The 24333-nt window shown below is 39.3% G+C and overlaps 1 protein-coding gene across 1 annotated transcript; it reads left to right on the plus strand.

Moving 5' to 3' along the window:
- Positions 1–181: 181 nt before the first annotated feature.
- On the plus strand, positions 182–14721 carry LOC309799255 (ferritin light chain-like; the record flags this gene model as incomplete). The annotated part of the gene is made up of 2 exons (XM_082612229.1): positions 182–260; positions 14045–14721. 2 exons carry the CDS (start codon positions 182–184, stop codon positions 14719–14721), a joined length of 756 nt encoding a protein of 251 aa, XP_082468355.1.
- Between the last annotated feature and the right edge of the window lie 9612 nt (positions 14722–24333).

Here is a 24333-nt window from a genome sequence, read left to right on the forward strand (position 1 = left end):
ACCAACACAACATTTGCAGTAATAACACAGTAACAGCTATCATCCTTCCCTGAGGAATTCAGCCTACTTTATGGACACAATTTAGTACAAACTCACAAGAAAGCTAACAAAGCCCAAAACCACTTCACAAGAGTGTAGAGAGGTAAAGGTCAAAACTTATTACTGCCAGGCCCAGCAGACAATGGCACCTACCGGAAAGAGCACAGGACGGGAAAACCTGGAAGCCTGTGTTCCAGTTTCGGTTATTCCTGTAAGCATTGGTATGATCTGAGTGAACTCAGCCTGCTCTGCTTTTTCCGTTTATAAAAACCTACATCATCCTCTCATTAGAATGAAATGCCGCATCTGAAAAGTTGCAGATCTCTTTAGGAAAGAAACAAAACTCATGTTTCTAACCAAAATGGAATAATTCAGTCAATGGAGACATAATAAAAATCTGCCATAAAGCAACTGTTTACTTGAAATCTATCTTTTGTGGTGTATTTATATGGGTAAGGAGTGTATGGATATCATAAGTAGAGTTACCAATTCTTCCAGAAATCAAGGTCATTGAGTTCAGATTCCAACTTTGACCTTGACCCAGGCTTACAGAGATGTAACATGTGCCAATACCTCATATCCACCATACATGGGAGAAACAAGGTATGCAGACAGATCTTCTTCTAAGTACCCCATATGTAGTGGTTTTAATACAGGGTCTCAGATTCGTTGCCATTCTTCACATCCAGACGTGGGCATTTCCCCTTGAATTTGGGCAGGCTTTCCATGGCTTCAAACAGTAGAGCAGGGGTCAGTAAATTATGGCTGGTGGGCCAAATCTAGGCCTCTACCGGCTTTTATAAATGAAGCTTGATTGGAACACAGCCATGTTCCTTAGTATATGTATTGTTTGTGTCTGTTTTCACATCACAGCAGCGGAGCTAAGTAGTTGCAAAAGAGACTGTATGGCGTGTAAAGCCTAAAATATTGACCGTCTGACACTTTATGGAAAAAGGTCTCCAACGCCTGCAATAGTATAAAGTGATGCTATGTAACATCTAAGACTAGGTCATAAAAGGTCATGCAGCTTTTGCATGATTCTCCTGGAATGCTTCAACCCTGAACGCTCATTCTTGGGATACTCTATCTTGAATCCTAACTACCACGTTATGAGAAGTCCAAGCCACATGGGCAGCCATCTATAGGCACTCCAGGCAACAGTCCTTGTTGGGCCCAGTCTTCAAGTCATCCCATCTCAAGGGCCAGACATGTGAATTAAAATTATCTAGATGATTGCAGCCCCAGCCATTTGAATCCTCATGAGCTGAGGTTTCAGACATCAGTCACAGAGTAGAGACAAGCCATCTCCTCTGCGTACTGTTTGAATTGCTGACCCACAGAATCTGGGCACATATTAAAATTTTTGTTTATTTCACCACTAAGTTTGGACTTCTTTTTTTTTTTTTTGCTGTATGCGGGCCTCTCACTGTTGTGGCCTCTCCCGTTGCGGAGCACAGGCTCCGGACGCGCAGGCCCAGCGGCCATGGCTCACGGGCCCAGCCGCTCCGCGGCATATGGGATCCTCCCAGACCGGGGCACGAACCCGTATCCCCTGCATCGGCAGGCGGACTCTCAACCACTGCGCCACCAGGGAGGCCCTAATCAGTTATACATATACATATGTTCCCATATCCCCTCCCTTTTGCGTCTCCCTCCCTCCCTCCCTATCCCACCCCTCCAGGCGGTCACAAAGCACCGAGCTGATCTCCCTGGAGCACATACTTTTAGATGTGAATGTTGACTGCTCAATTTCTAAGAAGAACGTATACACACATATAGGTACAAAACATTTATGTATATGTAAATATTAGACCTATATAAACTAATCTATATTATCCATAAAATGAGGGGCCCTTGATAATGGCTAACATTTCTTTTCAGTATTTATTGTGTTCCAAGAACTGATAAATTCTTGCATTGTATGAATTTTCTCTTTTAACCCTCATAGCAACTCGCTGAGAGAAGTAATGTTATCTCTATATTATAGATGAGAAAACTGAGGCAAAAACAGATAACATGCTCAAGAGTACTCAACAAGTAAATTTTAGAGTCAAGATTGGAACCCAAGTTCTCAAGGTTTAGATCCCTTACTCTTAGTCACCAAGCTATATACTGAGTAAGGAGATGAAAGCTGAAGCCATTACCTCATGCTCAAGAAGTTAGACAGAAACTTAGCAGGCATGGTTGAAAGAAAACAGGACTTGGAGTCGTAAGTCCAGAGCCTGAGTTATGAAATGAATTCTCCTCTCATCTAGATATAGGTTTGTTTTTAGAAAATGAAAAAGATCACTGCATATTTTGATGGTTAATTTCTGTACTTAATGATTACAAAAGAATGGAATTTTACCAGGGAGCTATTTTGTAATGACATAACTTATTGATTCAAAATCAAACCTTTATTATAAATTCTTGATTCAAAAGCAAATCTTTATTAAGTCTCCGTTGCATCAGAAGTCTTTCCCATTCTTCATTTCTTTTAAAACCCTTTCCTGTCTACTCTTGGCCAAAGCTTGAAGCCTAATTTAACATTTGGAAATAAAATAATGAAATAGTCACAACACAGCAATGCCAATGCCTACTGAAATGGAAGCTCTAAATAATTTTTCAGATAATTTAGGAAATTAAAAATATTTACATCATAGATGCAAAGAGAGAAGTTACTTGTGTAATAAAATAAATGGTGAGACAAAAAGTTTCCGGTCAAGTAGGTTTGTTTAAATATGAACACTAATTTGAGCTCTATCCCGGTGCTAAAACCCAGTGACAGGTTGCATACAGTTTCTAAAGGGATAGTTCAGTGCATTGGGTCAAATTCATGCCATAAAATGTGGTATTATTAGTAGTACTAGAAGACAGAGTGTGACTGTCTTCTTTGGGACATAGATAAAGACCCCAAGTTAGACAATATCAAGGACAAGTTATGTAGAATAAGATATTGTCTCAGTCCTTGGAACATGTCATCCAGGATTGAACAAGAGGTAGATTTATTATGAAGTACATGAAGCCAGAGACAGTAAGCAATGAGTGGTAGTTGGTTAAAATAGACAGGTTTTAGAAGTAGAGGCAGGGATGTAGAAAACAAACTTAGGGTTACCAGGGGATTGTGGTGGGGAGGCTAAATTGGGAGATTGGGGCTGAAATATACACACTGCTATACATAAAATAGATAACTAATAAGAACCTGCTCTTCTTATTAGCACAGGGAACTCCACTCAATACTCTGTAACGGGCTATTTGGAAGTGACTCTAAAAAAACATAAAAGTGGATATATGTATATGTATAACGGATTCACTTTGCTATACATGTGAAATTAACACAACACTGTAAATCAACTATATTCCAATAAAATTTTTTTAAAAAATAGGTTTTAAGAACCATAGTCAGGGAGCAGTGTGGATTGGAAAGACCTGGCAAGAAATATTTCTGCATCTTCAGACAATGTTCCCCAAGCTGGCTATTGCAAGGGTGAGCATTTAAGAGATCTTTGACCTAAGGAGGACAGGAGATTAACAATCAACCCCAATGTGCATGAATTATTCTCCTCTGTGTTATCAGAAATCAGATGTCATCCTAGAGCAAGGGTCAGCAGATCTTTTCTGTAAAGGGTCAGATAGTAAATATTTTGGATTTTGTGTACCATACCTCTCCGTTGCAACTGCCTATCTGCTGCTGTAGCACAGAAACAGCCATGCACCATACGTTAATGAATGGGTGTGGCTGTGTTCAAGCAAAATGTTATGTACAAAACCAGGAGTCAAGCGAGATCTGATCAGTGGGCCAGAGTTTGTGGACCCCAGTTCTGGGTCAGTGTTCACAGCTGAATGAGTCATGAGGCCTTAAGTTCCAGTTCTCATTGTACTACTTTCTACCTGGGTGAACTTGGGTTCATCCTTTTATTTATATGGGCCACTATATTAGTCAAGCTTCTCCAGAAAAACAGAACCAACAGCATGTGTATACAATGTGCCCATATATATTGATAGATCTAGATATCAATATTGATACCTAGATCTATATCCATATCTATATAAAGATAGAGAAAGAGAGAGAGAGATTTTAAACAATTGGTTCACACAATAATAGAGGCTTGGTCAATTCAAAATCTGCAGGTTAGGCTGTCTAGAGACTCTAGGAAGAGTTGCAGTTCAATTTCTGTAAGTCTTCTGGCAGAATTCCTTTTTGCGACAGGGAGGTCAGTCTCTGTTTTATTAAGAGCTTCAACTGATTGGATGAGGCACACCCATACTATGGAGGATAATCTGCTGTACTCAAAGTCCAACACCAATTTAAATATGAATTTCATCCAAAAACACCATCACAGAGACTACCCTTGTGGCGCAGTGGTTAAGAATCCGCCTGCAAATGCAGGGGACACAGGTTTGAGCCCTGGTCTGGGAAGATCCCATGTGCCGTGGAGGAAATAAGCCCGTGCACCACAGCTACTGAGCCCGTGCACCTAGAGCCCATGCTCTGCAACAAGAGAAGCCACCGCAATGAGAAGCCTGCACACCACAACAAAGAGTAGCCCTCGCTTGCTGCAAGTAGAGAAAGCCCACGTGTGACAACGAAGACCCAATGCAGCCAAAAATATAAATAAATAAATAAATAAATACAAATTGTAAAAAACACGAAAACACCATCACAGAAATATCCAGAATAATATCTGACCAAATAACCGGGCATGGTGGCCCAGACAAATTGACATAGAAAATTAACCACCTAAGACATAGTTTTGTGATCTTTTATTGAGAAATTTGACTTATCTGAACTATTTTGATAACTAGAAGATACCTTCTAGAGGTAACACCCTCAGGCTTTTACATGGTAGGCAGTAGAGGGAAAGAGCCCATTTGTCCAGTCAGATGACACCTAAAGGATAAAATTCTGTCTTCTCTTTCCAACCCACAAGGATGAATGCCAAAAATACATCACTTATATCTGCTTTAGCTAACATAGGATAGGCCTGGAACAGACCTATGCTCCCAGTAAGCCTCATGAAATGCTATTTCATTAAGGGGAGACTTTACTTGCTAAGATTAGAAGCAAAAGAGAGTGGTGGATGAAACACTGCCCAAGGATATAAGTTCATGCAAGGAAGCAGGAGAGAGAATGGGTATCCGAAGATGTGCACTCTAAGCCAACACTAATTCCAAAGCATCAGGTTATAATTCAGGGAGCACAACTGCTGGGGTTTTTTTCCCCCTCTTTTTTTCCCCCAAAGAGGGACAAATCAAGCATACTGACAAAGGAAGAGCATTAGTCACCACAGATAAATTCCTTTTTAGAGGTGATCTCGCAAATAATTTGGCTCAGTGTAGACTATGATTTGGTTCCAAAAACCATAAGCTAGAGCATTTCATTCCAGGTCCCTCCTCAAATATCCATGATAGGTAGAAATTTGGCATCAGTAGTTCTTGAAATCTCCCCAGGTGATTATAATATGCAACCAGGGCTGAGAATCTGGAGATGTAGAGAGAATTTAAATTCAACTTTAGTTAAACAGTAAAACGAGCTCTGACTCTACTGGCTGGAGCTAGAAAAGGGATATGCATTTACTGGGATGAGAAGATAAAGAAAACCAGGGAGTAAATCAAATGCTTTACACCTGTGCTTAGCTAATTGTTACTCAGATAATTCAGACAATCTTACAGCACCTGAACCCTGAAATTCCTTAGTTCTGTTTAAAAAAAAAAGAAACTCTTCAAGTAACTGAACTCTGAGAATCATGTAAATCATAAAGAAAAAGAAGAAATCTTATTTTTTGAATTAGTTGATTTCAATATATACTGTTTCACTTTCATGATATTAACTAGTTAGCTTTCTTTCCATTTTATGTTTGAGGAAAGTAAGGCTTTAAAAATCTCAGTAATTTTCTCAAGGTCACTTGTTAAGGGTGTGGTAGGCAGCATAATGGCTCCTAAAAATGCCCTCACCCTAATCCCTAGAACCTATTAATATGTTCCCTTACATGGTGAAGAGGACTTTGCAGATATGACTGAAGTTATAGACCTTGAGATAGAAAGATTATCCTGGATTACCTCATGGAACAAATCTAATTGCATGAGTCCTTAAAAGTAGAAAACCATTCCCAACTGTAGAAAGAGAAAGAGAGAGATGTCCTAATAGAAGCAGAATCAGAGATTCAACATTTTGGGTTTTGTAGGTGGAGAAAGGGGACTCTGAGTCAAGGACTACAAGTGACCACTGGAAGTGGATAAAGTACAGGGAACAGAAACACCCCTAAGAGCCTCCAGAAAAGAATGTAGCTCTGCCAACACTTTCTTTTTCTTTTTTAACCATCTATATTGGAGTATAACTGATTTACAATGGTGTGTTAGTTTCTGCTTCATAACAAAGTGAATCAGCTATACGTATACATATATCCCCATATCTCCTCCCTCTTGCATCTCCCTACCACCCTCCATTCCCGATCGCACCCCTGTAGGTGGACACAAGGCACAGAGCTGATCTCCCTGTGCTTTGCAGCTGCTTCCCACTAGCTATCAATTTTACATTTGGTAGTGTATATATGTCCATGCCACTCTCTCACTTCATCCCAGATTACCCTTCCCCCTCCCTGTGTCCACAAGTCCACTCTCTATGGCTACGTCTTTATTCCTGCCCTGCCCCCTAGGTTCTTCATAACCATTTTTTTCTTTTTTTTAGATTCCATATATATGTGTTAGCATACGGTATATGTTTTTCTCTTTCTGACTTACTTCACTCTGTATGACAGTCTCTAGGTCAATCCACCTCACTACAAATAACTCAATTTCATTTCTTTTTATGGCTAAGTAATATTCCATTGTATATATGTGCCACATCTTTATCATTCATCTGTCGATCCTGCCAACACTTTTACTTTACTCAATTGAGACCAATGTCAGATTTGTAAGGTAATCAATTGACATTGTTTTGAGTCACTATATTTGTGGTAATTTGCATGAAAGCAATAAAAAACTATTACAGGGGTCCTACAGGAGCAAGGCTATATATTTATACTTAAGTATTTCTGAAATGAATTTAACCTTGTGATTGACAGCAGCTTCCAAGGGATCCCACCACACACCTGAGGCAAATGCAGCCTAATACAAAGCAGTGACAGCAGCAGGTCACTGCCCCACACTTGGGGTAGAGGGGGACTCGATCTACTGTAGCAGCAGCATAGCCTGAATGGGAACCCATCCTCCTGTGGCACTAGTCCCATCAACATTAGTCTAATCTGCTAGCACCTGCTGCACCAACAGACCCAACATATACAAACCCTCCAACTCAGCAGCATTAAGTGAGCCAGACTCAGTGTTTCCTGAAACTCATATCCAATGGCACTGGAAAACCCAGATATCACCTAATGTTATGAAAACATAAAAAAAAACAATAACAGAAGACTGGGAACTTCAGAAAGAAAAGGGGAACAATGGAATGGGTGAAAACAAATGGGGTATATATAAGAGACTATCATTAGCCTCATGAGTTTCTTAAATACTATCTGATGGTCAAAGCAAATATTATGACACCATCTGATGTGGTTCTCAATGTAGAGAAAGGAAATACTACAGAAAATCATACTTTAAAACTGGGGAATAGTAAGAGACTAAATGGAAGTAAAATTTTGAAACTTCACTTAAAGTAATAAAACACTGATTCCCGTAGGCTATGGTAAGTTACATATGTATACTGTGATGCCAAAAGCAACCACTAAGAAAACTATACAAACAGTATACACAAATGATTATAAATAAATTAAATTAAAATGGACTTATTAAAAAATGTTTAAGTAACCCACCAGGCAAAATAAGAGAAACACAGGATTGAGAAACTAAGGTAAAAGACAAAACAAAAAATAAAATGGTAGACCTAATCTTTAACATAGCAATAATTACATTAACTGTACATGATCTAAATAACCAAGTCAAAGACAGAGATTGGAAGAGTAGATTAAAAATTCACAAGCATGGGGCTTCCCTGGTGGCGCAGTGGTTGAGAGTCCGCCTGCCGATGCAGGGGACACGGGTTCGTGCCCCGATCCCGGAAGATCCCACATGCCGCGGAGCGGCTGGGCCCGCGAGCCATGGCCGCGGAGCCTGTGTGTCCGGAGCCTGTGCTCCGCAACGGGAGAGGCCACAGCAGTGAGAGGCCCGCGTACAGCAAAAAAAAAAAAAAAAAAAAAAAAAAAAAAAAAAAATTCACAAGCATGATCCAACTATATACTGTCTATAAGAAGTTTACTTTAAACATCATGATATAGGTAGTTCAAAGTAAAAGGAAGATAATGATATATCATGTGAACGTTAATCAGAAAAAGTAGGAATGGCTATATTAATATCAGATAAAGTAGACTTCAGAGCAAAGGAAATTATTAGGGGCAAAGAGGGTCATTACATAAAGATAACAGGAATAATCCACCTAGATGACCTAATGATACTAAATGTGTGTGCACCAAACAACAGAACTTCAAAATACATGAAGCAAACACTGAAAAAGTAGTAAAAGGAGAAAATTTTAAATCCACAATTATTATTTGAGACTTCAGCACAGCAATTTATAGAACTACCAGAGAGAAAAATCAGCAAGAATATGGAAGAAATGAAAACATCATCAATCAATAGGATATAACTGACATTTAAAGAACACACTCAGTAACAGCAGAATACATATTCAAGTGTCCATGGAATATTCACTCATATACTATATACTGGGCAATAAAAAGAACCTTAGCAGATTTAAATTGTAATGTGCCTAAGTGTTGGATGCTAAGACTCAGAGGTTTTCTTATTTCTTTCATTTATATATTCATAAAAAAATTAGCAGATTTAAAAGAATTAAAATCATAGAGTATGTTCTCTAGCCATAATGGAATCAGACTAGAAATCAATAACAGAAAGACAACAGGAAAATCTTCAATCACGTGGAAACTAAACATCACAATTCCAAATAACTCATGGGTAAAAAAGACAGCACCAACGAAATATTTTTTAATGCATAGAAAAAAAGAAAATGGAGATATAACAGATCAAAGTTTGCAGAATGAAGTGAAAGCAATGCTGAAAGGGAAGTTTATAGCACTAAATTGGGAAAGAAAGTATTTCAAAGCAATAATCTAATTTTCTATATTACAACAGTAAAAAAGGAAGAGGAAAAGACACTAAACAAGCAGAAAGAAGGAAATAATAAAGATGAAATAGAAATCCATGAAACTGAGAACAGGAAAATAGGGGGGAAAAATCAATGAAACAAAAGGCTGGTCCTTGGAAATAAACAATCTAATCAATAAAGATCTAGCAAGACTGATAAAGATAAAAAGATGGATGGCACAAATCACAGATATCAGAAATGCAACCAGGGATACCATGACATATCCTGCAGGTTAATAAGGGACAAGTTGCTATGAACAAGTCTACACTATAAATTCAAAAATGTAGATGAAATGGGCCAATGCTTCTACACTCAAAACTACCAAAACTCAGCCAAGATGAAATAGATAATCTCAATTTTCCTGTAACTATTAGAAACACTGATTTTTCATTTAAAAACTCCCAAAAGGAATATTCAGGCTTAGATGTTTCACTTTTACCCAAGACATAAAGAATTAACACCAATTTTACATGATTTGATAAGAAAGAGAAGTAGAAGGAACAGTTCCTAATTAAATTTATGAAGCCAGTATTACCTTGATACCAAAACCGGACAGGGATAGGATAGAAAGAAGAAAACTACAGACCAATATTTTTTATGAAATTGGCTGTAAAAATCCTCTGCCAAATATTAGAAAATTAAATCCAGAAATATATAAAAAGAATAATATACCATGACCAAGTGGCATTTATTCTAGTTATGCGAAGTTGGTTAAATATTTGAAAATCAAACAATGTTATCCACCATATCCAATAGATTAAAGGGAAAAGTCATGTGATCCTATCCAATAAGGCAGAGAAAGCACTTGACAAAATCCAATCCCATTCATGATTGTAAGAAAAGAAGAAAAAAGAACTCCAAGCAAACTAGGAATAGAAAAGGAACATACTGAAACTCATAAAGATGATCTACAAACAACCTATACCGACATTATATTTAACTGTGAAAGACTGAATGTTTTCTCTGTAAGATCAGAAACAAGGCACGGATATCTGCTCTCACCACTTTTATTAAATATATTACTGGAGGTTCTAGTAAGAAAATAAGCAAAAATAAATAAATACATAAATTTAAATGTTAAAGTTTTAAAAAGTTCATTTAAAAGATAAAAGGACTACTCCTACTATGTTGAATAGGAAGGAATATATCCTACTGAATGTTGAAGAGTAATATATCCTATTATATTGCCTAAGGAAAAGTAAAACTGTCTGTGTCTGAAGAGGAGATGATAATCTAAATGGAGAAAATACCAAGGAATCCACAAAAAGCTTGAGAAATAATATTAGTTTGTAAATGTTTTAGAGTACAAGATCAACACAATTTTATCACATTATATATTAATAACAAATGTGTAGAAGCTTAAATTAAAATATGTGATGCCATTTACAACTGACCTAAATAAATACTTAAATACAAGCCCAATAAGACATTTATAGGACCTCTATACTGAAAATTACAAAATGCTGATGAAGAAAAATTTTAAAGTCCCAAACAAATAGGGAGACATACCTTGTTCATGGATTAGAAAACACAACATAATAAAGATGTCAATTCTCCCCAAGTTAAGAGGCTTAACACAATTACTCTTAAAATGCCCTCAAGGTTTTTGCGGATATAGACAAGCTTTTTCTAAGATTTGTATGGTAAGAAGAGGCTGAAGAATAGCTAAAACAATTTGTAAAGGAAGATTAAAATGGGAGGAATTAATCCACCCAATTTCAAGACTTCGCAGTAATTTTGGAGGGTAGATACATAGATCAATGGAATGGAAGAGAGAACCCAGAAATAGACTGACATAAATACATTTAACCTGTTTTTGACAGCAGTGCAAAAGCTATCAAGGAAGAGTAGACATTTCAAAACATGGTACTGAAACAGTTGGACATCCCTCGACAAAAACAAACAAAAAATGAACCTTAACCTAAACCTCCACACCTTACACAAAAATTAAATCAAAGTGGATCATAATCTTAAATGTAAAAGCAGGACATTTTTAGAAAAAGAAATAGGAGAAAATCTTTGGCATCTAGAACTAGGTGAATAATTCTTAGACTTGACACCGAAAGTATGATCAATAAAAGCAAAAACTGATAAATTGGATCTCATCAAAATGAGTTAAAAATGCTTCATAGAAGATCCTTTTAAGTGGATGAAAACTCAAATTACACAGTGGGAAAACATATTGGAAAATCCCATATGAGACAGATGACTTGTATCTATAATATACAAAGAACTCTCCAAACAACTTAAAAAAATCCAACTAGAAAATAGGCAGAAGACAGGAACAGACATTTCATGGAAGAGAATATACACATGGCAAAGAAGCACATGAAAAGATGCTCAACATCATTAGCATTAGGGAAATGCAAATTAAGACCATAATGAGATATCAGAGAATAACTAAAATTATAGTGACAACATCAAATGCCGGCGAGTACGTAGAAAAGTTATATCACGTCACTGGTGGAAAAATAAAATGGTTTAGCCACTCTGAGAAACAGCTTGACAGTCTCTTTTAATCCTAAAAGTAGATTCACCCTACAACGCAGTACTTGTACTCTTGAGCATTTATCCAAAAGAAACAAAAACTTAATTAAGTTCCCACAGAAACTTACACATAAATGTTCAGAGTAGTTTTATTTATAATAGCCCAAAACTGGCAACTACCCAAATGTCTTTCAATGGATGAATGTTGAAACAAATTGTGATAAAATCTTATGATAGAATACTACGGAGCAACGAAAAGGAACAAATTATTAATATATGCAAAAATTAAAATGAACTTCAAGGGAATGATGCTGAAGAAAAAAATTTTAAAAGCCAATCTCCGAAGATTAAGTAATTCATGATTATGTTTACATATTATTCTTAAAATAACAAAACTGTGGAGATGGAGAACAGATTAGAAGTTGCCAAGGGTTAGAGATGGGGGTAGAAGGTACAGTGGGGAAACTTTGTGAGGTTTTTGTGGTCCCAGTACAAATAATACAGCACTCTTGGTTTTAATCCCTAAAGATGTTTAAAAACAATTCCTAATAAGAATTGTCCAAATATTTAGCAATGGCAGCAGATTACAGGTATAGCTCCCCAACATGACAACTTCAAAAGAGATTGTACTAATTCAATGCATATGTTAATTTTTAAAAGGCCAGTCACAGTACTTAAATGGTATATATCTTAACGATATTATTCTAAGTATCTAGTTATACCAGATGGACTAGCAGGATTTTCTGTACATTCAATCTTATTTAAGACAGTAAATCTTATAATAAGACAGTTAAAAAAAGAAAAAGAAAAAAAAACAAACCTCAACTACAGTTGGATATTCTCATAGGAAGATGAGGTGAAAATATGTAGCAGTGGTTCAAAAGCTTAAGCAGTGGCACCTAAATTTGGCTGCATATTAGAATCATCTGAAGCACTTTTTAAAAACCCTCACACTGACTGTTGGTCATCCTAGACCAATAAAATAACTTTAAATCTGCTCAGACGATGCCAGTGTCTAGCCAGAACTGAGAACCAGCGGACTAAGCAGAAGGGGATGTTTCTACAAAGATTTCTTAACAATAAGTCCTTTCACCCAATCAGATTTACCTTCCCACAAAGGGGTAAAGAAGGCTAGATGTTGTCCATACTTGCTTAGCTTTAATTAGCACTTGTGACTTGCCCAAATCCTAGATCATGTTTCCCCTAAATTTCATGTTATTCCCTAAGTTTTTCAAACCCAGGGCTAAGGGGTTTGCCAGGATGAGATTTTAAGTGTTCACACAGGGGAAGTCCCTGGCAAACCAGGACAGCGGTCACTCTACATTGAATTGTAAAGCATCCTAAATAACCCTGCCACTGCTCCCAGATACTAGTCTGTGCCAACCAGTGGAGAAAAGGCATTCTCCATTACTACCACGGCAAATGCTGCTGTACTTGCCTTGGCTACTCCCTATCTTTTCCAGGCGTCACTCCCCTTCACCTGCTGGTGGACGCTTTGGCCAGCTGACAATGCAGATATTTTCAAACTTTAAGGTGAATAAAAATCATATGGAGGGCCTGTTATAACAGAGATCACTGAGCCCCACTAGAGTTGCTGATTCCATAGGGCTGGGATAGGGCCCTAAAACTTGAATATCTGACACATTATCAGGGGACGCTGGTAAAGCTGGTCAGGTTGTTACCGAATGCAGGTTCATGTGTCTGAAGCACAGTGAGGCCAAACAAACCTAAAGGTTGGAGTCTGGAGAAGAGAAAGGTTTATTGCAGGATCGAGCAAGGAGAGGGGTGGTCCGTGTTCCAAAACCCCTGAAATCTCCAAAGGATTTCAGCAAAGCATTTTTAAAGGCCAGGTGAGGGAGGGACATCCCAGGGCATGTGATCAGCTCGTGCACAATCCTCTGACTGGCTGATGTTGAGGCCACAAGACAGGTAACATTATCCATCCTTAGGTGCCAGAAGGTCTGGGGGCTACATGCTCATGATCATCAAAGAGTTCATTTCTTCCATTGGGTGGTGGTTTTTAGCATCTGAAAACTCAAGAAATATGCCTGAGATACTATTATCTGAGTACTTCAGAGAGAAACTACAATAGAGGATATGGGGGATGGGTCTGTCCTAGGAAGGCCCCATAGGGTACTGCTTGGTTACAAGGTGACCATACTTTGAGAACCACTGCTCTAGTGGCTTGGAATGTTAAGAAAGTAATGGAAGAATCCCTTCCCAGATCTAGATTCTAGTATCACCAGCTATTTTGGTGGGAGGAAGGGTAAGTTTTGTCCTTGCTTGGACTTCTTGTTCATTTATATCGAAGCCTATTTGAGGCAGTGCGTTCGGCAGTCCTGCAGATCTGTCTTTTGCTTCAACAGTGTTTGGAATGAACAGACCCAGGGACGCTCCTTGCTCCAGCCCCCGACCACCCTCCAACCTTTCTTCCTTTTGCAACCTTTGGAATCAGACACTCAGCTATCCTCAGCCTCCAGGACAGGCCAACACCAGTTTTTGAGCTTAGCTCCTTATCACTGATCAACCACGAGTTCCCAGGTTCGTCAGAATTATTCCACCGAGGTGGAAGCCGCCGCCCACCGCCTGTTCAACATGCATCTGTGGACACTTACCTCTCTCTGAGCATCTATTTCGACAGCAACAATGGGACTCTGGACAGTATGGGCCACATTTTTCGCCAACTGGCTGAGGAGAAGTGTGAGGGCGCCCAGCGCCTCTTGAAAATGCAAAACCAGTGCTGCGGCCGCGCCCTCTTCCAGGAGGCGCAGAAGCCTTCTCAGGATGAGTGGGGTAAAACCCAGGATGCTGTGGAAGCCGCCATTCTTAGGGAGAAGAATCTGAACCAGGCACTATCGGATCTGTGCGCCCTGGGTCCTGCCCGTGCAGACTCCCAGCTCTGTGACTTCTTGGAGAGCCGCTTCCTGGAGGAGCAGGTGAAACTCATCCAGAAGATGGGCGACCACCTGACCAACCTCCGCAGGCTGGCTGGTCCGCAGGCTGTGCTGGGCGAGTATCTCTTTGAAAGGCTCACCCTTGAGCCAAACAGGAGTCTCTGAAGTCCAGCCGCGTCTGAGGAGACCCTCTGGCGTCAGAGCTTCTGCCTGAAGCCCCGCTCTGCAGCCACTAGGCAGCTTTGTAACCGCCCTGGAGCCCTCTCCCAAGCCTTGGACCAAATGGAAACAGTAACGTTTTTTGCAGAAGGAAAAAAAAGCCTATTTGAAATACAAACACAACAAAGCGAAAAAAAGAAATATATACATATATTCACGTTCTTTTAACATATGAATTGCCCCACTTTATCTGTGTGAAATAAGTTTGTTCCCATTATTGGGCTGGTTCTCAAGCTTTGCTGCTCGTTTGAATTACCTAAAGAGCTTGGAAGAAAAACATTGGTGTCTGGGTCCCAGCCCCAGAGATTTTGATTCAGTAGGTCTAGGGAGGAGCCTGGGCACGGGGAGGTCTCAGAGTTCCCCAGGTGATTCTAATGTGCAGCAACTTTGTGAACCACCTCTTGGCTTCAATGCAGCTAGTCATCAGATATTAAATCTAAGACACATGGACTACTAGTGCGTGAGCTCTGTTGCTAGGTGTATTCCATTTTCTTCCTCCTGGAAGATTCGTGCCAGGGAAAATGATTGATAGTTGTGTTACTTCTCTGAAATGGATGGAAATTTCCAATTAGCGTGAACAGGGGAGGGTGAATGGGTGAATGCAATAAGGTGTATCATTTACGTATTGCCCTATGTGTATGGCTAGAAGCTTTTGCAACTGAGGTCTGCCCTACTTTTCATGCTAATGGTAATGCTTGTCCTCCTAATGCAGCTGTAAACTTTATAAGCCCATAGGTAGACAGCATCACAAAATATTTACCCCTCCCCACTGGCCCACTCTCAAGCTTCACTCCCGTTCCCCAATACACAAATGTGCATCAATGCGCTTGAGACCAATATCAACATACTGACCTTCAATTCTTCTACTTTGCAGCTTCCCTCTTATCAGGAGATGTCAGCATTTAGTGCAAGGACAAATGCTTGCCTCTTGAGGAGTAATGTAGACAAAGCCTCCAAGAGACAAATAGCCCTCAGGGAGGGGGAAAAAGTCTTTCAAAAAGGTTGATGCCCAGAGGAGGCATTTTCAGTCATCTCAGCTTAGAGGTCAAATATCCAAAATTAAAAAGGTTAAAAAAAAAGAAGAAGAAAGCAAGGAAGAAAAGAAGGAAACAATTTTCTTATCTCATAGTAATAAGGCAGTTTTCCTTAAAAAAAAAGACTTAAGACTTAAATTCTCTTTCCTAATCAAAATGTGCTTTTCCATCTTTAGACTATTCCTCTTATATCCTGTATTATTCATGATGTTTAATTCTTGAAATAGCACATGGCTGAAAACAGAAGCTAACCTCTTGTTCACTATGAATTAAATCTTCTTTTCCTAGGACCCGTCTACAATGTACAATTTGGGGTTGGCCAACATTATTTTCTCTGAAATACGTTACAGCATTTTGCCTTTTCAATATATAGTTATACAATACATTGTTAACACAACATATTTAATATAGTCAATATAGTAAATACAACTATAACACACATGATATGATGCCACTTTGGTGGTTTTCTTCATCCATGTAATTCTGAAATTTGACAGTATAGTTTTCATATTCTAATGAGCTGAGTATTACCTTTGCAAGGATAGAAAAATAAAATAAATTCATAATATTCTTGTGTGGTTTGCCCCTGGGGTGGATTACCCTAATGGGGGGATATTTGAGCCTTTCCCCAAGTCATTAAAAATCCTCCAGCGAGCAGCCCCTTGTCCTCTCCAGGGAGTGGGGGGAAAGGATCTTTAATCATAATAATCCTGGGGGGAGAAATCTCGCAAATAAGACATCTGCTTCTGTGCCTTGTTGTTTTGCAGAATAGCAATGATTGCCTTAGCAGCTTCTATTGCCATATGTATACAATAAGTAAATGAACAGAAAATTGAATGAACGCATAAAAGAAGGATAAACCCACCCAGCTTAACAAACCCACTCTCTCACCTGCTGTGCCCTGAAACATGAAAGAAAGAATCACGGGATCATAAGGATTAATAAAATAACAGTCTCTGTTAACAATATTGACAGGAGGTATAAGGATAATTTGTCTGATGTGGGACCAACAGCTTAACTAACTGCTTGATTCTTTTTTTTTAAGGGCAATTCATTCATTTATTGTTTAAAGATTGCAAGACAACATCTGAATTTTTGTAGCACAATTTAAATGTTTTACTTTTTTGATAAAGCAGAGTATAATAGCAAAAACAATTAGTTTCCAGTAATATCTATATCTCTATTCAGAATTAAGTCTTCCACAGACATGTAACCTGGAAACAAAAGCCTGTTACAATAAGCAAAGCTTCAACCGAGTGGCTACTTTTCAGGCCAGGGAAAGGTTCATCCCTATAGGAGGATGATGTGCTATGTAAAATGGCTGCAAGGTCACAACCTTGAGGGCGTTGGAAGTCTAGTATCCTATTCCACATTAAGTAGTTCAGGGAACTTCAAACGTCCGTTCATCTGCAACCAAGCTGGCAACCTTTAACTGCTATTTCAAGCAGGTAAGAAATAAATGAAAAGAAATCCCTACATTGATGTTCCTTGATTTACACTGTTAAATGGTTCATTAACATGTAATTCTGGCTAAGAATTACATTTGAGACTCCTTGCCCAGATTTTGGTTAACAGTACAAATCTTTCAGAAATTCATGTTTTTATTAATCAATAATTTGTCAGCTAGGATACGTTCAGGCATCAGCTGCAACTTCAAAATAGGTGCACTGCCTCAGCGCTTTGGAAAGACATAATCTAAAACACTAATAGCAGACAAAATATCTGTTACTAGACAGCATGTGTGCAGGACAGCAAGACAGAAACATATTCATATGTGCCGTGGACCAGCCTCAGAAAGAGGATTTCACCGCCCAGGGTCAGAAGGGACGGGGTAAGGAACTGAAGTAGCACCGACGAATGGGGTCAGAAGGACCAAGACAACTGATGGTTGCAAGGCAAGTTTTATTATGCTACAGTTGCAGATTATATAGACTAGAAAAGGGAAGGTTGCCAGACGGTGGTTTATATTATCTAATGACTGTCTCGGCTCAAGGTTAACTTCCCTGGGAGAAAACCCATAAACCCAGAATCATCCAAAATAACCTGCACGTGCAGGGTGGAGACAGATTTGCTTGTCTCATTTTCCATTCTTTCTGATTTCTGGGCCCTGGTGATTTATCTCCCGTGGAATGGAACAAGGAGGGGAACAAGTAGGGACAGTCCCTTCGAGCAGCGGCGGCATGCCTGGCATGTCTGTAGCCTGCTCTCAAGGCTGACTGCTTCCCACAGGTCCCCCTTTTTTATTTTTTAATTTTTGCTGCAAAATAATTCCATGAACCTTAGTGCCGAGAGTAGTATACTGTTGCATGAGGATACGAAACAGACATGAGAAGATTATTATCAATAATAGGCAAATTATGGCCAGGGTAATAAATCCTGACAACCCTCTAGTAATCCACGACTAAGGGTTTAACCACTTTAAATGATCCAGTAAAGTTTGAATTACATCTTCTGGTGAAATATCATCAAGATGTGCATTTTGTATATCCTGAATTTCAGCATTTAATTTCTTAAGATCAAGACTAATATTATCTGACCAAACACTCAGCAGATGCATTTTTACTTCTTCCCATTCCCAAACACAGTCATTGTACTTGTAAGAAATAACACAAATCCACGTATACTTTGCATGACAAGCTAAACGCATCCTCAATTTTAATGCTGCCATCTGATCTCCAATCCTCAAAATTGCGTTTTTAAATTCATCTAACTTGTTATTAATCTGTAAATCTATGTGACTTTGTAAAGATTAAGCAAGACTGGTATTTTGAGATAATTGATTAGCAAAGTGAGCATGATTAATACTCTGTGAAAGAGCAAGACGGGCAGTAGCCGCGGTAGCAGACAGAGCAGCCAAGGCAAGTAAACTTATTATTAGCCACCCAATAAAGCGTCTCCTTCTCTGCAAGGCTTTAGAGAGTTCCACCCATGCCTGTACTCCAGTATCTTCATACCAAGGTTCTCTCAGATGTACAGGCACCATAACATATATGGGTTGCCTTAGTATAAGCACAGATTGTGTTCCTGCAGAAGGGAACATACAACTGCTAAAAATACAATGAACACAGCTAATATTATATCCTCCTTTGGAAGAATTACCAATGTTAATAGAACCAATTAAAAGTGTATATGGAGGAGCAACACAAGTTATAACAGGTGTATTGGAATAAGTTAGAGCTAGTTTCCATATATCCCAGTTCTTTTGAAATGTGATAAACCTATCTATGATGGGAATAGAAGAGAGAAGAATTGACCCCTTGGTATGATCTGTAGTACACCATATTTGGTTATTATTCCAAGATGCATTGCAACATTCAAAATTGGATCCAGCAAAGTTAATGGTCATAAAAGGAGGAAATTGAGGTTTTGATTTTCTGTTAAGAATAGTAACCTTATATCCAACTATAAGTATCCCTTGTCCTCCAAGTAAATGCTTCATACAGAAATAATTTCCTGAATCTTCACCTGGAACCTTGGCTATAGTAATAGCGGAATCCCGAAGTGGTGAGGCATATGAGATTCGACCTCTAATATTAATAGCTTGCCCATTTTTATACCAAATGATGGTATCCTTAAGATCCTCTCGTCGGCTGGTAGCCGGGCCTGTAAGAGTAATGTTGGTTCCTGTAAAATGAAGGTTCATGAAAGCAAAACAGTGTAATAAATGAGTGATAACATGTTTAGTAGCTTCTCGGGTCTGTGCTGTAGCACAGAGGAAACCAGAATAAGTATCAATAGTGACATGAACAAATTGTAATTTCCCAAAAGACGGGATATGAGTAACATCCATTTGCCATAAATGACTAGGTGATAATCCACGAGGATTAACACCATAATGTGGAACAGGAAGGTGAGGTAAGCACTGTGGGCATTGCTTAACAATTTGTCGGGCGGCTTCACGAGTAAGGGAAAATTCTTTGCGTAACGTAGCCGCCGACTGATGGTGTAAAGCATGCGATTGCTGTGCTGCTTGTGAAGCAGTTTGATCATAACTTACCATGATATGAGGGTGTCCAGGACATGGACCATGAGTATCAACAGTATGAAGATAATGAATGCAATACCTTAGCCATTCTTGACAGCATGACGAACGGAAAGGAGGAGGACGGTAAATTGGGATATGTCCTGCTTTAGGGAAAAGAGATTGAGGAGGAAGAGGAACTTTAACTTTATTTTTGGGAGGCAAACGCACAGGATAAAGATCACGTGTAGATCGAGTTAAAACATCTGCAGTTGCATTAAGTTTAGACAATGGACCAGTCAAGTTAGAATGAGCACGGATATGCAGAGCTGCAACACGACCATCGTGGGAACGAATAAGCTGTTGAAGCAAACGAAAAGAGGATGATAATTCAGGGTCATTAGTATGTCCTCTGGTCGCAGTCTCCAGAAGAAATAATAAGCTGATAACATAGTTACTATCAGAAAACAAATTAAAAGATATAGAAGGCAAATGTTTAAAAGCCATAATGACAGCATACAGTTCAACACGTTGAGCTGAAGTCAAGGAAGTTTGTTTAATGAGTTTGGTTCCGTCGTCAATGATTACAGTAGCCACTCCTGAAGAAGAACCGTCTGTAAAAACCAAAGGTACATGAGGAATAGGCTGTTGCCTAATTATAGAAGGAAAGATATAACAGTTAAGTTTGTCGAATTGGATCAATTTATCAGCAGGGTAATGGCATTCCAAGGTACCTGAAAATCCTGCAAGAGCAAGACCCCATTCATTACTATGTTGAAAAAGCCAATTTTGTTGACTAACTGAATAAGGGATAATAATTTGAGAAGGTTCTATACCCAGAAGTTGTAAGCATCTAGTTCTACCTTGCATTATTAGCTTACTACTAAGTTCAAAATAAGGGTTAATAACCTTAGAGGATGTAGTTTTCATATGAATCCATTCAATAATTCCAACAGTTTGCCATAAGATGGCAGTAGGCACATGAGGTGTTGGACAAGCAATTAAAGAAATTGGCAGGTGAGTATGCATTCGAGTTAATTGTGCAGAGCTGATAGCTCTATTAACTATTTGTAAAGCTTGAAGTGCTTCTGGAGTCATAGAGCATGAAGTAGAAGGATCTGAGTCACCTTTAAGAATATCAAACAAAGTCTCTAATTGAGCAGTAGTAAGTTTTAAGGAAGGCCTTGGCCAATTAATATCTCCAAGTAATTTTTGAAAATCCTTTAATGTTTTTAAATTATCAACTCGAATTTGCAGTTTTTGAGGCCTAATGGTAGTGTTATCAATATATTTTCCCAAATAGAAAAATGGAGATTGTCTTTGAATTTTTTCTGAGGCAATGACCAAGCCAAATGATTGTAAGGATTGTTGTAAAAATTGAAAAGCAGTCTCTAATAAAGAAATATTATCTGTGGCTAAAAGTATATCATCCATATAATGTATGAGATATAACGTTGGAAACCTTTTTCTCACAGGAGTTAAGGCCTGAGCCACATAGTTTTGGCATAATGTAGGACTATTTGCCATGCCCTGAGGCAATACTTTCTATTGAAATCTCCTCCTGGGTTCCTTAAAATTTAAGGAAGGCAAGCTAAAAGCAAAATGTTTTCTATCTTCAGGAAACAAAGGAATAGTGAAAAAAACAATCTTTTAAATCTATAACTAAAAGATGATAATTGTGTGGTATGGCTGTTGGAGAGGGTAGGCCTGCTTGAGGAGCTCCCATTATTAGCATAGTTTTATTAACAGCTCTTAGATCCGGTAATAACCTATATTTTCCAGATTTTTTCTTGGTAATAAAAATAGGAGTATTCCAAGGACTATTGGAAATTTCTAAATGCCCTAATTGTTCCAGTACTAATTGTTCTGCAGCTTCTAATTTCTCCTTTGTGAGGGGCCATTGGCCCACCCATACAGGGTCATCACTCAGCCAAGTAATTGGATCAGCAGTGAGTGGAGGAGAATCCAAGGCCCCTAAGAAAAACACAAACCTTGTCTATCATTTTTTATTTTCACATCAATAGGATAGACAGTTCCTTGTTGATTTGTTCCCAGCCCTTTTGTGGGAAGAAATCCTTGATCCAACATCATATTAGAGACTTGAGAATTTGGACTATAAAGTAATACTCCCATTTCTTTTAATATATCTCGGCCCCAGAGGTTTAAAGGCAGCCTAGGCAAAACATAAGGCTGGAAGTATCCTGAATGGCCCTCACTATCTTGCCATAATAATAACTGACTACTTTGCATAGGAGAAGAACTCTGTCCTATTCCTTGAAGTTCTGTAATAGTAGGACTAACGGGCCAATGTTTATGCCAGTGAATCTGTGTCATAACAGAGACATCAGCTCCAGTGTCTAACAAACCTGAAAAAACCTTTCCATTAATGGTTCATTTCCTTTCTGGACGTTCTTTCCCTACCTTCTGAATCCAGTAGGCAGCATTAGATGATCCAAAAGCCTTTGTGTCTCTCTTTTGATGTTGTAAAATTTGTCCATGAGGTACAAAGGGCAAAAGTAGCAATTGTGCAATTTTATCCCCAGGAGAAATCATTATTATATTTTTAATAGTTTGTGCCATGATTTTTATTTCTCCTTCGTAGTCACAATCTATGACTCCTGGCATAATAGTTAAACCCTTCATGGTGACACTACTTCTTCCCAATAATAGTCCCATCAAACCCTTGGGTAAAGGTCCATAGATGCCCGTAGAGAAGGCCTGAGGACCCATTTCAGGAGTTAATACATATCGGGCAGAGGTACTGTGGTCCAGTCCTGCACTTCCTGCTGTTTCTCTGGAGAGCAAATATATGGAATGTTTTTGTTTTTGGTTAATGTCTGATTGATAGTTTGAGGAGGATACACAGACATTGCCCCTATTATCTGTTGGGGCCAGGGAAGGCCCCGGGAGGAGTTTCCCGACAGTGGTGTTCCATCCTTGTGGGCCACTGAGCGACAATCTCATGCCCAACGTTTTCCCCTATTGCATTTAGGGCATAAACCAGGGATTTTCTGACCATCTGGAGGGTTTTGAGTAGGGAAGGAAGGACCAGGGTTACAGTGAAAAGATCTACATTCTCCAGCAAAATGACCTGCCTTTCCGCATTTAAAACTAGTCTTTGTTCTCTTTGGATTGTTTTTAAACCCCACTTTAGTTAATGCTGCAGCCATAGCAGCACCCTGTATATAAGCAGGCCCAATGTCTGCACAAAGGTGAATATAATCCTCCAGTGTTCCCCGTTTTCTCCAAGGTCGAATCGCAGCCTGACATGCATTATTAGCGTTTTCAAAAGCAAGTTGCTTAACTACAATTGTACCAGTGAGTCCATCCACAATGAGCCTCCCCACCGGCTGTAACAATCTATCTACAAAATCAGTATATGGTTCATCAGGTCCCTGTCTAATTTTTGAAAGATCCTCAGTTTTGTGTGTAGAAGATAACTTCCTCCAGGCTTGTAATGCCAAATGATTTATTTGAGGATAAGCAACAAAGGGATAAGTTAATCGATCTTGTAAAGAAATATATGGTCCTTCCCCAATCAGCAGATGATAATCAACTGGAATATCATGGGTAGCATTCTTTTCTGCTTGTTCAGCAGCCCGTTCATAAAAATCAAACTTCCAGGGCTTCCCTGGTGGCGCAGTGGTTGAGAGTCCGCCTGCCGATGCAGGGGACACGGGTTCGTGCCCCGATCCCGGAAGATCCCATATGCCGCGGAGCGGCTGGGCCCGCGAGCCATGGCCGCGGAGCCTGTGTGTCCGGAGCCTGTGCTCCGCAACGGGAGAGGCCACAGCAGTGAGAGGCCCGCGTACAGCAAAAAAAAAAAAAAAAAAAAAAAAAAAAATCAAACTTCCATATTAAATAATCTCCACCATTTAAACAAGCTCGTGCAATAGACTGCCAATCAGCAGGGGGAAGAGCTTCTCCTGTAATAGTGTCAACCATAGCAGTAGTAAAAGGAGCAGTGGGCCCATATTGAGCACAAGCAGATTTTAAATCTTTCAAAACTTTAAAAGGAAGAGCCTGATGCTCCCTAATAGCCTGTTGAGGATTATTAGGATCAGGTCTTTCCGTGACAGGACAACAGAAAATAGGATCTTCTCCTCGTTTTATTGCTGCTTGTACAGCACGTTGCAAGGGACTGAGCATTTTTAAAGATGGAGAATTTTGAGGAAGACAGTCCTTACTAATCTGCAGCTTTTTTTTTTTTTTTTTTTTTTCCGTACGCGGGCCTCTCACTGCTGTGGCCTCTCCCGCTGCGGAGCACAGGCTCCGGATGCGCAGGCCCAGCGGCCATGGCTCACGGGCCCAGCCGCTCCGCGGCACACGGGATCCTCCCAGACCGGGGCACGAACCCGCATCCCCTGCATCGGCAGGCGGACTCCCAACCACTGCGCCACCAGGGAGGCCCTAATCTGCAGCTTTTGCACTGACTTATCTATTATAGCCATTAGAAAATCATCCTCAGGATATTTCTCTCTTTTATGTTTAAAAGCCTCATCTGTTAAGTCAAAATATTCCTCTTCATCTGAAATATTTAAATTGATTAGCTCTTTCGGTTTA

This window comes from Mesoplodon mirus (assembly GCF_964341445.2).
Source record: "Mesoplodon mirus genome assembly, chromosome: 3".
Lineage (NCBI taxonomy): Eukaryota > Metazoa > Chordata > Mammalia > Artiodactyla > Ziphiidae > Mesoplodon > Mesoplodon mirus.